The sequence below is a fragment of the Mercenaria mercenaria genome, unplaced genomic scaffold (genome assembly GCF_021730395.1).
Source record: "Mercenaria mercenaria strain notata unplaced genomic scaffold, MADL_Memer_1 contig_3889, whole genome shotgun sequence".
NCBI lineage: Eukaryota > Metazoa > Mollusca > Bivalvia > Venerida > Veneridae > Mercenaria > Mercenaria mercenaria.
The window spans coordinates 38,923-51,895 of NW_026462072.1; the positions used below are offsets into that span (position 1 = coordinate 38,923).

General features: G+C 38.2%; 2 protein-coding genes across 2 annotated transcripts; both read left to right on the forward strand.

The window, feature by feature from the left end:
• The first annotated feature begins 1,110 nt into the window (after positions 1 to 1,110).
• On the forward strand, positions 1,111 to 1,737 carry LOC128553494 (uncharacterized). Its single transcript, XM_053534663.1, has one exon. It carries the CDS (start codon positions 1,111 to 1,113, stop codon positions 1,735 to 1,737), a length of 627 nt encoding a protein of 208 aa, XP_053390638.1.
• A 180-nt stretch (positions 1,738 to 1,917) lies between these two features.
• LOC128553495 (uncharacterized) lies at positions 1,918 to 12,541 on the forward strand. The gene is made up of 3 exons (XM_053534664.1): positions 1,918 to 2,862; positions 3,946 to 4,428; positions 12,353 to 12,541. Exons 1-3 carry the CDS (start codon positions 1,918 to 1,920, stop codon positions 12,539 to 12,541), a joined length of 1,617 nt encoding a protein of 538 aa, XP_053390639.1.
• The last annotated feature ends 432 nt before the right edge of the window (positions 12,542 to 12,973 follow it).

Genomic DNA, 12,973 nt, shown 5'->3' on the forward strand with positions numbered 1-12,973 from the left:
AAAACCCCGCTACAATGTCAATCTTAACAAGTTCCGGTCCGAAAGAAGGATTTCAGCGGAATAAAGATAGGAAACATTCTCAGCAGCAGCAACATTCTCAGCAACAAGATCGACACCCTAGTAACCAAAAGGTATGTGTTTTTTGCTCAAGTAACACACATTTATCAATTGACTGTAACGTAATAATTGATTACACATCACGAATGACAGTTGTTAGAAATAAACGCCTCTGCATCAATTGTTTGGGTACGCATCAAGTGTCGAAATGCAAATCGCAGAAAAAGTGCAGAAATTGTCAAAGGGACATCATACAAGTATTTGTCAGAAAACAGGCAGTACAGAACAGACACAAAACGGAACTATATATTCAACACCAAGTTCAGGTAATACCCAGGTTCATCAGCAAGCGGTGACTCTACATACCTACGATGACATCACACGAAAACAGACGACATCCTTACAATTGTCTTCCAATGTGCTATTGAAGACGGCTATATCACCAGTTACTTCCGGCATGTGTACAGCAGACACAAATATATTATTTGATGAGGGATCACAACGATCATTTATTACGCAAAATCAAGCAGAAAAGCTTAAAGTTACAACAACGGGAACTGACACGATACATCTCGCAAGCTTCGGGAATTCAACAAATGAGGTCCGATATTTGGAAACAACCAGAATTTATTTGATCACAACATCCGGTGAAAAGATCCCGATAGATGTGTTGATAGTGCCAACTATTGCAGTGCCTCTACAAAATTACAACAGAAGTGTGACAAACCTCCAATACATAAAAGGTCTGAAACTTGCGCATCCAGTAACTGATGATGAAACATTTGAAATACAACTACTTATCGGCGCAGATTTTTACTGGAAGGTTATTGAAGATGAAGTGATCCGTGGCTCGGGACCTACAGCTGTAAACTCCAAGATTGGATTCCTCCTCTCCGGTCCGGTTCCATTTCAACCGTCAGGACGAAAACCTACAACCAATTTAACTCTACATGTTATCACGCAAGCTCCGAACGAAATCGATTTAGAAAAAATCTGGAAGCTTGAAAGCTTAGGAATTGAACATGATGACTTTGATACGACAAAAGGGATTACATGAGTACATATCAAGCGAATTCCATCACGTTTACGGGTGAGAGATACACAGCCGAGTTGCCACGGAAATTAGATAGCCCACCTCTACCTACAAACTATGACATAGTGAAGCGCAGAACTGGAAACTTATTAAACAAGTTACGTCAAGACCCAGTTACGCTGAACCATTACAATGTTATAATAAAAGATCAGATAAAGAAAGAATTCATAGAAGAAGTCATGCCTACAGATGAACCCGGAAAGAGAGTACACTACATTCCCCATCACGCCGTGAAAAAGGAATCTTCGACAACACCCATACGCATTGTGTACGATTGTAGTTGTCGGATGTCACGAAACCACCCGAGTTTAAACGATTGTCTGCAATCTACACCACCGCAACTCAACGACTTGGCAGCCATATTAGTTCGATTTAGATTTCACAAATTTGCAGTTGTTAGTGATATCGAGAAGGCATTTCTGAATGTGGGACTACACGAGAAGGACCGAGATGTCACACGATTTGTATGGCCTTCAGATCCAACTAATCCCGACAGCCCATTGAAAACATATCGTTTCAAGTCCGTACTTTTCGGATCAGTTTGCTCCCCTTTTATATTAAATGCAACAATACTGAAGCATCTATAGAAAATCTGCGAAAATTGGGTCAGCGAAAAACTGTGCAACGATCTGTATGTAGACAACTTCTTGTCCAGTTTTGATAAGGAAGCAGACGTGATAAGATATTTATGGGAGTCACGTGATCTTATGTCAGCTGCAGGGTTTAATCTACGATCGTGGAACTCAAACAGTATCTTGCTCAGGAAAATGGCGACACATCACAATGTACTCGACGAAGATAAAGTAACAAAACTGTTAGGATTACGCTGGCAACCAGAAATGGACATAATGACATTTGCAGAAAGACCGATAGACACAAACCCGATTACGACCAAACGTTATATTTTACAAAGTACATCACGAATATATGACCCTCTCGGCATACTCAGTCCAGTTACCGTAAGAGCCAAGTTACTACTCCAAGATATTTGGAAAGAACATTTCACTTGGGATACACCACTGCCTATTACTTATCAACGGAGATGGTTGAACATAGCGGCAGATTTGAATACTTCAGTGAAAACACAGTTTTATAGACATTATTTTACAGATGTAGACGACAAATCAGTACCTTGTTTACACGTATTCGTCGATGCTAGTACACAGTCATACGGTGCTACAGTTTACATCAGCAAAGGCGTAATTTCAACCTTAGTAATGGCAAAGAACAGAGTTGCGCCAGTTAAAACACTCACTCTACCAAAGCTTGAACTCATGGCAGCCGTCATAGAAGCCAGATTATCACAGCATTTACAGTCAGCACTAGGAATACAGGAGATATGCTATTGGACTGATAGCCAAATTGTACTACATTGGCAAATTAACACAGAAAACAACAACCGATTTGTGAGAACACGTGTATCAGAAATCACAGCTTTAACCGGAAATCAGAATTGGAGATACTGTCCAACCCAAGAGAATCCGGCAGATTTATTGACCCGTGGAATTTCTGCCAAACAATATCAAGAAAGTAATTTATGGTTTAATGGACCATCGTGGATCACCCAGAAGTCTCAGTGGCCGACATGGAACATTAGAGTCTCAACCGTATTATCTACTTCAGCAGACGACAAAACCGGAAGTCGAACCAACGAAGAATCTCCAACCCACATGACGAGAAAAAATAGTTTTGCAATCCAAGATGTGATTGAAGTGAACAGATTCAGCAAGCTTAAAGGCCTAGATTCACTACTATATAAGTGCCCCCCCCCCCCCAATCCAATATGCAACTCCCATCTTATCTGCTGCTTATCAGCGATTATGTAACCGTAACTGATTAGAGAGCAATTAGCACAGCAGGGACCCCAACTGGACCATGAAGATGTGTGCAGTGGAGTTGAAAGAAATTAATTGTGGAATGATAATAATAAGATTAATCATTATTTTGATATTATATAGATGATAATAATAAGTTACTTTAATGTTATAATAATGCTAATGCTAATGCTAATGCTAATAATGCTAATGCTAATAATAATAATAATAATAACAATTATTATTATTATATTACATAAAGGATGATTAAAGATACAGTAATAATACTGAAAATAATAATGATAATAAAACACGCGAAAAAATTCAAGAGTTCTTTGTGCTGACAAACAATATTTTTCTAATTGGAAACTGGGTTTCTTGTATTCATGTAATCAACATAATTTGAACTTAAAATTATTGTGTTCCATCTATACTGAATTTTCATTTTCAGTATGTTGCCAAAAGTGACTTTTTTCATGCTTTGCAATTTCAAGACAGACTTTGAAAAAAATAAAAACTTGCATATTTCTTTAATTAAGTTTATCATTATTTCATTATTGTGAAAATAATTTCTGATTATCTTATTATTGTGTTTGATCAACAAATAGTTTTCTTTACATAGAAATGAAAAAAAAATCTAGTATAACTTTAAAAGTTATCAATTATATAACAATTTAAGATAAATTATATTGTTTCCCCTTCTCACTAATTGATACACTAGTATGGTAGACTGACTCTCCAATAAACATTGGCCCTTGTTAATTGGAACCATACTGTGATGGTCATTAGCCCCCAACTGTGCTGGCGAAGACAGAAATCCCTTGGCCCACTGCCAAAATCTAGGCCTTTAAACGATTACTACGCGTCACAGCTTACGTCTTGCGATTTATACGTAATTGTAGAATAGTAAGCCAGTCAAGAAACAGTGGTTCCATAACACTACAAGAACTTGAGAATGCAGAAATGTTACATATTCGACAGTGTCAACAGAATTTCTACAGTAAAGAAATATCTAATCTACAATCCGGAAAATCACGGTTAGCGGTTGTTAGACAGTTACGTCTTTACCTAGATTCAGATGGTTATATCAGATGTGGAGGCAGAATACACAACGCACCCCTGGACGAAAATACCCGGTTTCCGATTCTCTTACCAGCAAAACATCACCTGACAAAACTTATCATATTTGATGCGCACGAGAAACAGTTACATTCAGGTACAAGTGCAACTATCTGCCACCTACAACAGAAATATTGGATTCCAATAATACGTCAATGTGTAAAATCACTACTTAGAAAATGCACAATATGCCGTAAAATCAACTCCAAACCCTACCTTGCTCCAGATCCACCGCCATTACCAACATACAGAGTGAAAAATTCATCACCTTTTGCTGTGACAGGGATTGACTTCAGTGGAGCACTTTACGTCCGAGGAGAGTCCGGCCGAGAGTCCAAGACATATGTGTGTCTTTTTACATGTGCGACTACCAGAGCAGTACACCTTGAACCAGACGTGCGTTCTTATATAGAGTTTAACCGCACCCCCCCCCCCCAGCCCCCTCCCCCGCCGCCCCCACAGTGTGCATCTAAATTCGGTTAACAGTCTGCGGTAGACATCGGCCAGGAGTGCCAATGTCTCGCAATAAGAGGGAAGGTATGTAGCGGTTCTCGTATCGGATGGCCACGGTAGCTCAATTAGTAGAGCGTTGGCGCAGTAAGCCGAAGGTCCGAGGTTCGAATCCCGGTCGAGTCTGCACATTTGTCCTGAGACTGTTACATTACATTAAATTTATTGATGACAAATGTATCTTACGCGTCATAATCACGTTACTAATTTATATTTCAACAATAACAAATCATTAAGCAGATCAAGTTTCTGAAAACGTAAATAATTAAAAACGGATGAATAACGTTTTCAAACTAGGCCTAAATGTCATCAAGATAATCATTCGGACCAAATTTCATGAAGATTAATTGAAAAATACAGCTTCTATCGCATACACAATGTTTTTCTTTGGTTTGACCTAGTGACCTACTTTTTGACCCCAGATGACCCGTTTTCAAACTCGGCCAAGATTTCATCAAGGTAATCATTCTGACCAAAACTCATGAAGATTAATTGAAAAATACAGCCTCTATCGCATACACAAGATTTTCCTTTGATATGACCATGTGACCTAGTTTTTGACCCCAGATGACCCATTTTCGAACTCAGCCTAGATTTCATCAAGGCTATCATTCTGACAAAATTCATGAAGATTAATTGAAAAAAACCCAGCCTCTATCGCATACACAAAATTTTTCTTTGATTTGACCTGGTGACCTAGTTTCTGACCCCACATGACCCATTTTCAGACTCGGCCTAGATTTCATCAAGGTAATCATTCTGACCAAAATTCATGAAGATCAATTTAAAAATACAGCCTCTATCGCATACACAAGGTTTTTCTTTGATTTGACCTAGTGACCTAGTTTTTGATCCCAGATGACCCATTTTCAAACTCGGCCCAGATTTATTCAAGGTTATTATTCTGACTAAATTTCATGAAGATCAGTTGAAAAATACAGCCTCTATCGCATACACAAGCTAAATGTTGACAGACGACAGACAGACAGACGACAGAGGACGGACGCCGGACATCGAGTGATCAGAAAAACTCACCTGAGTATTGCTCAGGTGAGCTAAAACGCAGCTTCTCCAAACGCGCACATTATCAACACACGCACACACCACACACACACAAAGCAAACACACAAGGACAAAACAAACAGATAAAGGAAAACAGTGGTGCACCGCCTTGGAACAGTCAATGGCAAAACCACCACTGGGGAGCTTAAACCGGTTTATGGTGCACCTAACCTCCCTCATACCCCAAGAGTATTCCAAAGTCACAGGACAGTGTAAATAAAAAAGTTATCCCCGCCAAGACTCATTCCCTCACCAAGGCGAATGAAGGCTAGTTGACGCTATCAGTCTGGTATAGAAGTCAATTATTGATTTACATTTAAATAGTTCAAAGGTGAGTTCATTGTGCATTTGATATAACTGAAGGCAAGGGGTCGCCATTGAATTTTTTTCGAAACTATTAAGTAAATTCTACATGAAACAATTACTTTAAATCGAAGGCGAACTGACACCGTCGGATTTGAATGTGCTATTTCGTCCGAGGTAATCCTCAAAAATCAGGATTTCGATTGTTGTACTTGGGTTTTTGTTCTGTGGGATGGGTACTTGTTTATGCAGGGTTTTGAGCAAGTGGTTGGTGAAAAATGGGATTTTAAAATTTGGTTTCTCGTTAGCAATGATGTAAATTCATGGTACATTAATTATATATAGCAAACTCCGATCCACCCTCTGTTTATTCACTACGTAAAAAATAGATAACTTGATGTTTAATATACATAACAAGCAGACAGTGATGTTATACACATATATGTATTATAAATAATAGAGTTAAACTGAAAGTGGTATTCTTATTTCTTTGCATTGTTTTACCCACCTCGCCCCTTTACATTAATGTTTCCACATGTGTTTGGAAAAGATTAGCAAGCGAGGTGAGAAATCTTTTGTTGTATATAGAATTTAATATTTATGTACCCAGGCTGATTTCTTCCACCATAACCTCTCCCGTTTATTATGTTGGTCATGAGGCAGACCATGCAGGTGGTAGCCCTTGCAATCAGGGTGGTGTGCCATCCGACTGTCATGTTACTCGTTTTGTATTTAGACTAGAGGACAAATTCTCTCCACTTACCATTGTTAAATCGGATAGCTATGGGTTACCACTCCCCATACACATTCAGTGTACTTATCTTCATGACTCACATAATTTAATGTCCATGTTGCTGATATCAGTTATGTAGGACTTACGATGCCTGTGGATTTGAATATTTATATTCGACAACCACTTCATTTCCCTTATCTATCGTCATCGTTGATCACTGTTTATGTTACCTGCGCCGTGCTGTACGTCGGACGCGACGAGCCTAGTACCTTATGTAGAAGCAACTACCTTTTAAACAAGTTTTCATTTGACCCTTCATTGTCAGCATAGCCAAACGATCACTTATACGGATTCGCCTAGGTTTTCCTGACAATTATCTGACAGTCCCCCGTTTTAAAGATTCATATCACTTGGCGGTCCCCTCACGTGGGATAGTATTAGAAATTCCTGTTAAGGTTATTGCCCTGTTTCTTGTTATTATTATAATGATTCGCCTGTGATATTCTCCCTTTAAACCTGGTTTATTTCTATAGTATTATTGGTGTTACCAAGTTGTATAACTTGGAAGGTGTGGGAAGTTAGAGGTCACGAAACAAGTAGTCATTTAATCCAATTACCTCTTGAACTGCCGGAACCAGTTTTGGAATATAACCTTACTTTGACCTTAAATATTTGACGCTGACTGGAAACGTTCGTAACGGACTTACTCTTATTCCTCAAGCCACGAGCACGGGCATGATCTTATTATCACGGTGAAGATCTGAGTTCTAAAATAAGACACGACACTACATAATTCATCAATAATTAAGCATAGTATAGTGTCGGAGCTGATTCCAACGAATCCATCGATGGGAATAGTATAGAAATTTTATGCATATTTAGAAGTCTTCAGTTTTACTCATTTACTTAAAATATTTCTTCTTTTAAACATTCTTCGAACAAGAACTTCCTCAATTTGAAAGAAGTACTCGAACACAGATTTTATTCTTTGTATCACAAAGACAGACAAACAGATGCCATTCATTTGATTTTGAATGTTTTATTTTTGTCATGTCTTATCTCTATCGCAAGAACGTATTTTTTTTAATAATTAATGCCAAGAAAGCATTTTTTAAGTGAATTTGGCTATATTTTATCTTGATTGAATGGCCGTTGGATAGGAAAAGCTGTTCTCATATTCATTTATTCAATGGATTAAACTATATTTCTCGTGCTTTGTATAATTATCTGATAATAATTATATAATTAAATTACCGATATGCAGTCGCTGTAGCAAGTCTCTTGTAACAATGCGTTACACATTTTGCTATATTGCAATCTTCTTGGCGCTTGATTGTATGTGCCAGATTTTAATGAAATTGATATTGAATCTTTCTCCAGTGAAGTTGTAGTGAACCCAACAGAAACAAGAATTTTTATCAAGAGTTTCCAGCGTCCCCCGTAGTTTCACAAAACCTATCGCATACCAAAAAACGTTTACTTTCAAGTAAGGGTCAACATACTAAAAATGTAAATAAATCATAACTGTATATCATATAAGACATGAAGACGTTACCTAGTTTGAAAATGTCTGAAATCATATTATTGGTGAATGCATTAAAATGTAAATATTCGTATTTCGACGATTAAAAGTGATTTAATTGTTTTTAATTGGAAAGATATAATATGAAAAAAAAGAGATCATTTCAGAGGGAGATAATTAATAAACAAATCAAATGCATAGCATTTATATGGTACTAGTGAAATTTGTTTCCAAAGAATGTTAATATCAGTGTTAGTCAAGGAAGAGTTGTACTACATGTCAATCTTATGTATTGCAACCATAATAATACTATGATTACCTATATATACGTTTGCGTTCTGAAAGTCTACAATTGTTAGCAGCTTTTTATGTCTCTCAATACCAATCTACCAATCATCTTACTTTAAACATCATTTCTTTCTTAAATTTGTAGGAAAACTGATATAAAAACACATATATTGTACTTTATCATATAAAAGGGAAGTAAACTGATCTTACACCAAAAGAGCTATACTGGGTGCTTGTGGTCTTTCATCTTAGCACATGACTCATTCACACTGGCCATAGCTTTATCTGATCAAGTTGTTCCAACGTTGTTTGAGCAGAACAGATGAAGAAATATGGCCGGTTGTATATATTTCCGGTCTTTTAAGTATGATTTAAAGGAATGTCTACCAATTATATAACGAATTGATTGAATGAAAACGATGGGTGCACCTGGAACGCAAATGTCTCTGGTTTTTAGCACATTTGTCCATTTAGCTGAGATTTGTGCCGTTTATTTAAACACTTCTGTACAGTCCGGCGGAGGAAGGAACTTTTTGTCAGTTTTGACTATATCGCATCATATACAGTGCTAACACAAAATAACTTTAGAACGTTTTATATCATTATACTGATCTCGCCATTTCTAAAATATTGCACTTTTACATTTTTATGTTCACTTAGCATTCGACATATGTTCGCGGACATTGTCAAACCCAAAAAAAATCCTAAAGTAAAAATAAACATCGAACATTATCATCTACTAAATATAACTTTGTAAAAAAGAACCATTTAACAGATACAATTCTGCCACGTATGGTACTGAACAGCGAACCAAAACAATCACAAGCGGGTTAACCCTTTAAATCAGTATAGTTACATTTCGTTCATTTTACTCCCTTTAAAAAATGCATTGCTATTTCATTACTGTTTTATTTTGCATGTAAGCTATTTGCACAAAATAAATCAAATCTGATCCATGGTTTAAAAGCATTGATCAATTGTCTGTACATGTTTTCATTTCACATGCCTTATGTAGTGTTCATCTTTTTTCAAACAAGAAACTAGAACGTTGAAAATAACGATTAAAAAACAACAGCAAGATTTTACTAGTCGTCATTGAAACAAAAACGTCGAATAAGCTTGTATCTTCGCCATTCAAAATTGAAAAAAAAGACTAGTAGCACGTATTGAGTGTACAGTATACTGTCTTAAGGTTAGGGTTAGGTTTAACATAGGCTTAATAGTGTACTTTCAATGCGTGCGTACACTGAATGCGGGAGATTTAATGCCGACCGTTATTTAATCGGTAAAGACTTACTCTATTCTATTAATCAAACGTGCCATGTTAGTAGTGTTTCCAGTAAAGCATTTGCCGTACATATAATCCAACAATCATTTCATTTGTCTCAAAATGATGTGCCATTGTTTAATCAGTATTTCCCTCAGGTAGACAACCGAAAGAAATGCAAATTTACATGCGTAAAAATACAAAATACCTACATCGTTTTTGCACACGCCCATATGGTATACGTTTGACTTTTTGTTGATAACTCAGCTCAATCAGGAAAAATCAAACAACCGTCGGCGTATCCTGGGTTAAAAATAATCACTTTCGGGAAAGACAGTGCACGAATATCAGAACTAAAGAAAATCAGGTGCAGTTGTGACATCAGACTGAAAGACAAAGCCGAGATAGAATAATAAAATATTATAATTTCTTTGTTTTTGAATAATAATCCATAAACTAAAAAAAAACAAACTATTTTTTATCGTATATTTCGGCAGTATCTCTCACTGCCTTCCTCAGCGATGGCGTACTAATTTGCATCACGTGACGATGGATGGTCACGTAACCGAAAGAGAGAGCTGTAAACCGGAGGTAACTTTTGCCCCTCGTCCCGGTTGAGCGATGGTCGCCTTTGCTTAATGTTGATAGCCTCTTGGAACGCCTTTTGATGTGATGGTCCTCAGATGTTATGACTTGCGTGTTCTCTTGTGAAATGATGTCAAGTTTGTTGACAGTATTCATATATGGCCGAATTCGATCTAGCCATAAGCTCTTTCATGCGAATGTCTAATACTCTTCCAGTTTTGCCAACATAGTCTTGCTCAAAATTTTCACATTTTCAGTAGTATATAACGCCCCATTTCTTCATTTTTTCAGTTTTGTCTTTTACTTTGGTCAGTTGGGATCTGATAGAATTGTACGGGCGATGATATATGTTGACTCGATGTTTTTTGAAGATTCTATGCAAGGTCTCCGATGTACAACGTATGTAAGGCATACCAATGTTGGGTGCTCTTTCTTTGCCTTTATTCTTGTTAGTGTCTTATTGGTGTTTAGTTTTCTTATGAATTGAGAACATCCACTCTGGATGCCCATTTGCTCTCAAAGCTGTTCGAACATGTTCAACCTCTTCCTTTTTGTCTTGTTCATTTGTCACTAATTTGTCAGCACGATGAAGAAGTGTTCTGACTACGGATCGCTTCTGGTCAATGTGCGGTAAACAGTTACTCTAGTGGATCCATCGTCCTCTACGTGTATGCACCGCCTCGGTAGCCTAGTGGTAGAGCGTCCGCTTCGAGTGCGGGAGGTCGTGGGTTCGATCCCCGGCCGCGTCATACCAAAGACGTAAAAAATGGTACTAGTAGCTTCCTCGCTTGACGCTCAGCATTAAGAGGGTAGTGCTAGGACTGGTCAGCCCGGTGTCAGTATAATGTGACTGGGTGGGGTATCATGTCACGTGTCTACGGCGTAATATTCCAGTGAGGCAGCACTATAAAGTTGGGCATTGTGCTCACCGCTACAAGTAGACACCGTCGTTTATATGACTGAAAAACTGTTGAAAAAAGACGTTAAACCCGAACACACACACACTCTACGTTTATGCATGTGTCAAAAAATGGTATTTTTCCGTCTTCCTCGCTCTCAGACGTGAACTTGATGTGTTCGTCAATTTGATTCATCTGTTTAGAGAATTCGTCGACGTGGAACTCGTGTAGTTTCGTGATGGTGTCATTATTATTATTATTATACAAGATTTATATAGCACCCTTTTCATGATGGACACGTTCAAAGGCGCTTTACATACAGCAGACGCAGCCTCAAAGGGTACGAAATTCATCCTCTACTAGTACAGACACAGAGCGATCTGACTAGAGGGACAGAGTGAGATAAAGCCCCCAGAACAGACAGAGAGAACGTTTTAGATACAGACGTGTCCGGCTAACTTAGCCTAGCTCTTTGCGAATAGACAGTCTGGTTCTTTAACGTGCCCGGTGTATAGCACCGATACACTCGAAGCCGTCTTTCCTGGGAAGAACCAGTACAGGCCTCTAGTTAGATGGGAGACACTCAAGAGTATCTCAGAATTTTTCCAGTGCCTGGACCGGGATTCGAACCACGGACCTCTGGATTGACAGTCAAGCGTGTTACCACTAGACCATCGGGCCACCTTTAACGTACGTCATCAACGTACCTTAACAATAGCGAAGGCGGGTTCCTGGCTGTGTCAGGAGCCTCTTTCTCGAAGTGCTCCATGTAAAGATTGGCCACTATCGGGGTCACAGGTGACCTCAATGCTGCCCCCTGTTTCTGCTGGTAGTACTGATCATTGTAAACAAAGTATGTACTGTTGAGATAAGTCTCAAGCAAATCACATATGGCTCCCACTGACAAACCAGTCTTTGATATTAAATCAGAGTGACTTCTTGTTTTTCATTGCTTTTTTCACCGATATACTTATGAACAACGCGAGCACGTCGTAAAACATGAATTTCGTATATAATATTGATATGTATGCGTTGGTTTGCGGTAAACAAAAAAAATAATTTACAAAGCAGAAAAACAACATATACAAAAAATAATCAAGCAAAGTCTGAAGTATGACGCTCAATTAGCGAAGAGAATTTATTCCAACAAGATGGGAAAGGATGGAAGACCGGGAATTGATACCTCCAAATGGCTAGTGAACCTCTCGGACAAGAAATTAGAGGCGGAAGAGCATTTCGTTCTCCAAAATGGTATGAATTTAGCGTCACCCAACCCACTATTCCGTTGATGAAATTATTGCTTGTACTGAATCTGCTTGCAGCCAAATGACTGATATATCTAAATCTGATCATCTTAGAGCAACAGCCTTACAAAATCTTGGGAAGGATGATTCCGTAGTCATTCTACCGGCTTACAAAAGGAGTACTACTGCAGTTCTCAATCGCTCAGATTATGTGTCTAAAATGGAGAAACTCGTGTCAGATAAAGATACGTATGAGGTGCTCAAGGGCGACCCTAAGAAAAATAACAACAAGTCGGACAACTTGTCCTTTTTGAGCGACCTGTGAAGTTTCCTTATTTTTCTATTTTTGTATCGTAGACTTTACCCAACATCTGAGAATGCTCCACTCCGTCCCATAGTTTCCAGTATCGGTAGTGTCACATACCCTGTAGTCAAGTACCTAGCCACCGTCATTGGCCCCTTAGCTGGGAAAACAAA

Excerpts from the sequence above, each read along its gene's own strand:
- LOC128553495 (XM_053534664.1), top strand. The coding sequence starts at position 1,918 with ATGGCGACACATCACAATGTACTCGACGAAGATAAAGTAACAAAACTG. Across the intron at positions 2,863-3,945 it reads CAATCCAAGATGTGATTGAA|TGTCAACAGAATTTCTACAG; the intron begins GTGAACAGATTC and ends CATATTCGACAG. Across the intron at positions 4,429-12,352 it reads GCCGAGAGTCCAAGACATAT|CAAAGTCTGAAGTATGACGC; the intron begins GTGTGTCTTTTT and ends AAAATAATCAAG.
- LOC128553494 (XM_053534663.1), top strand. The coding sequence starts at position 1,111 with ATGAGTACATATCAAGCGAATTCCATCACGTTTACGGGTGAGAGATAC.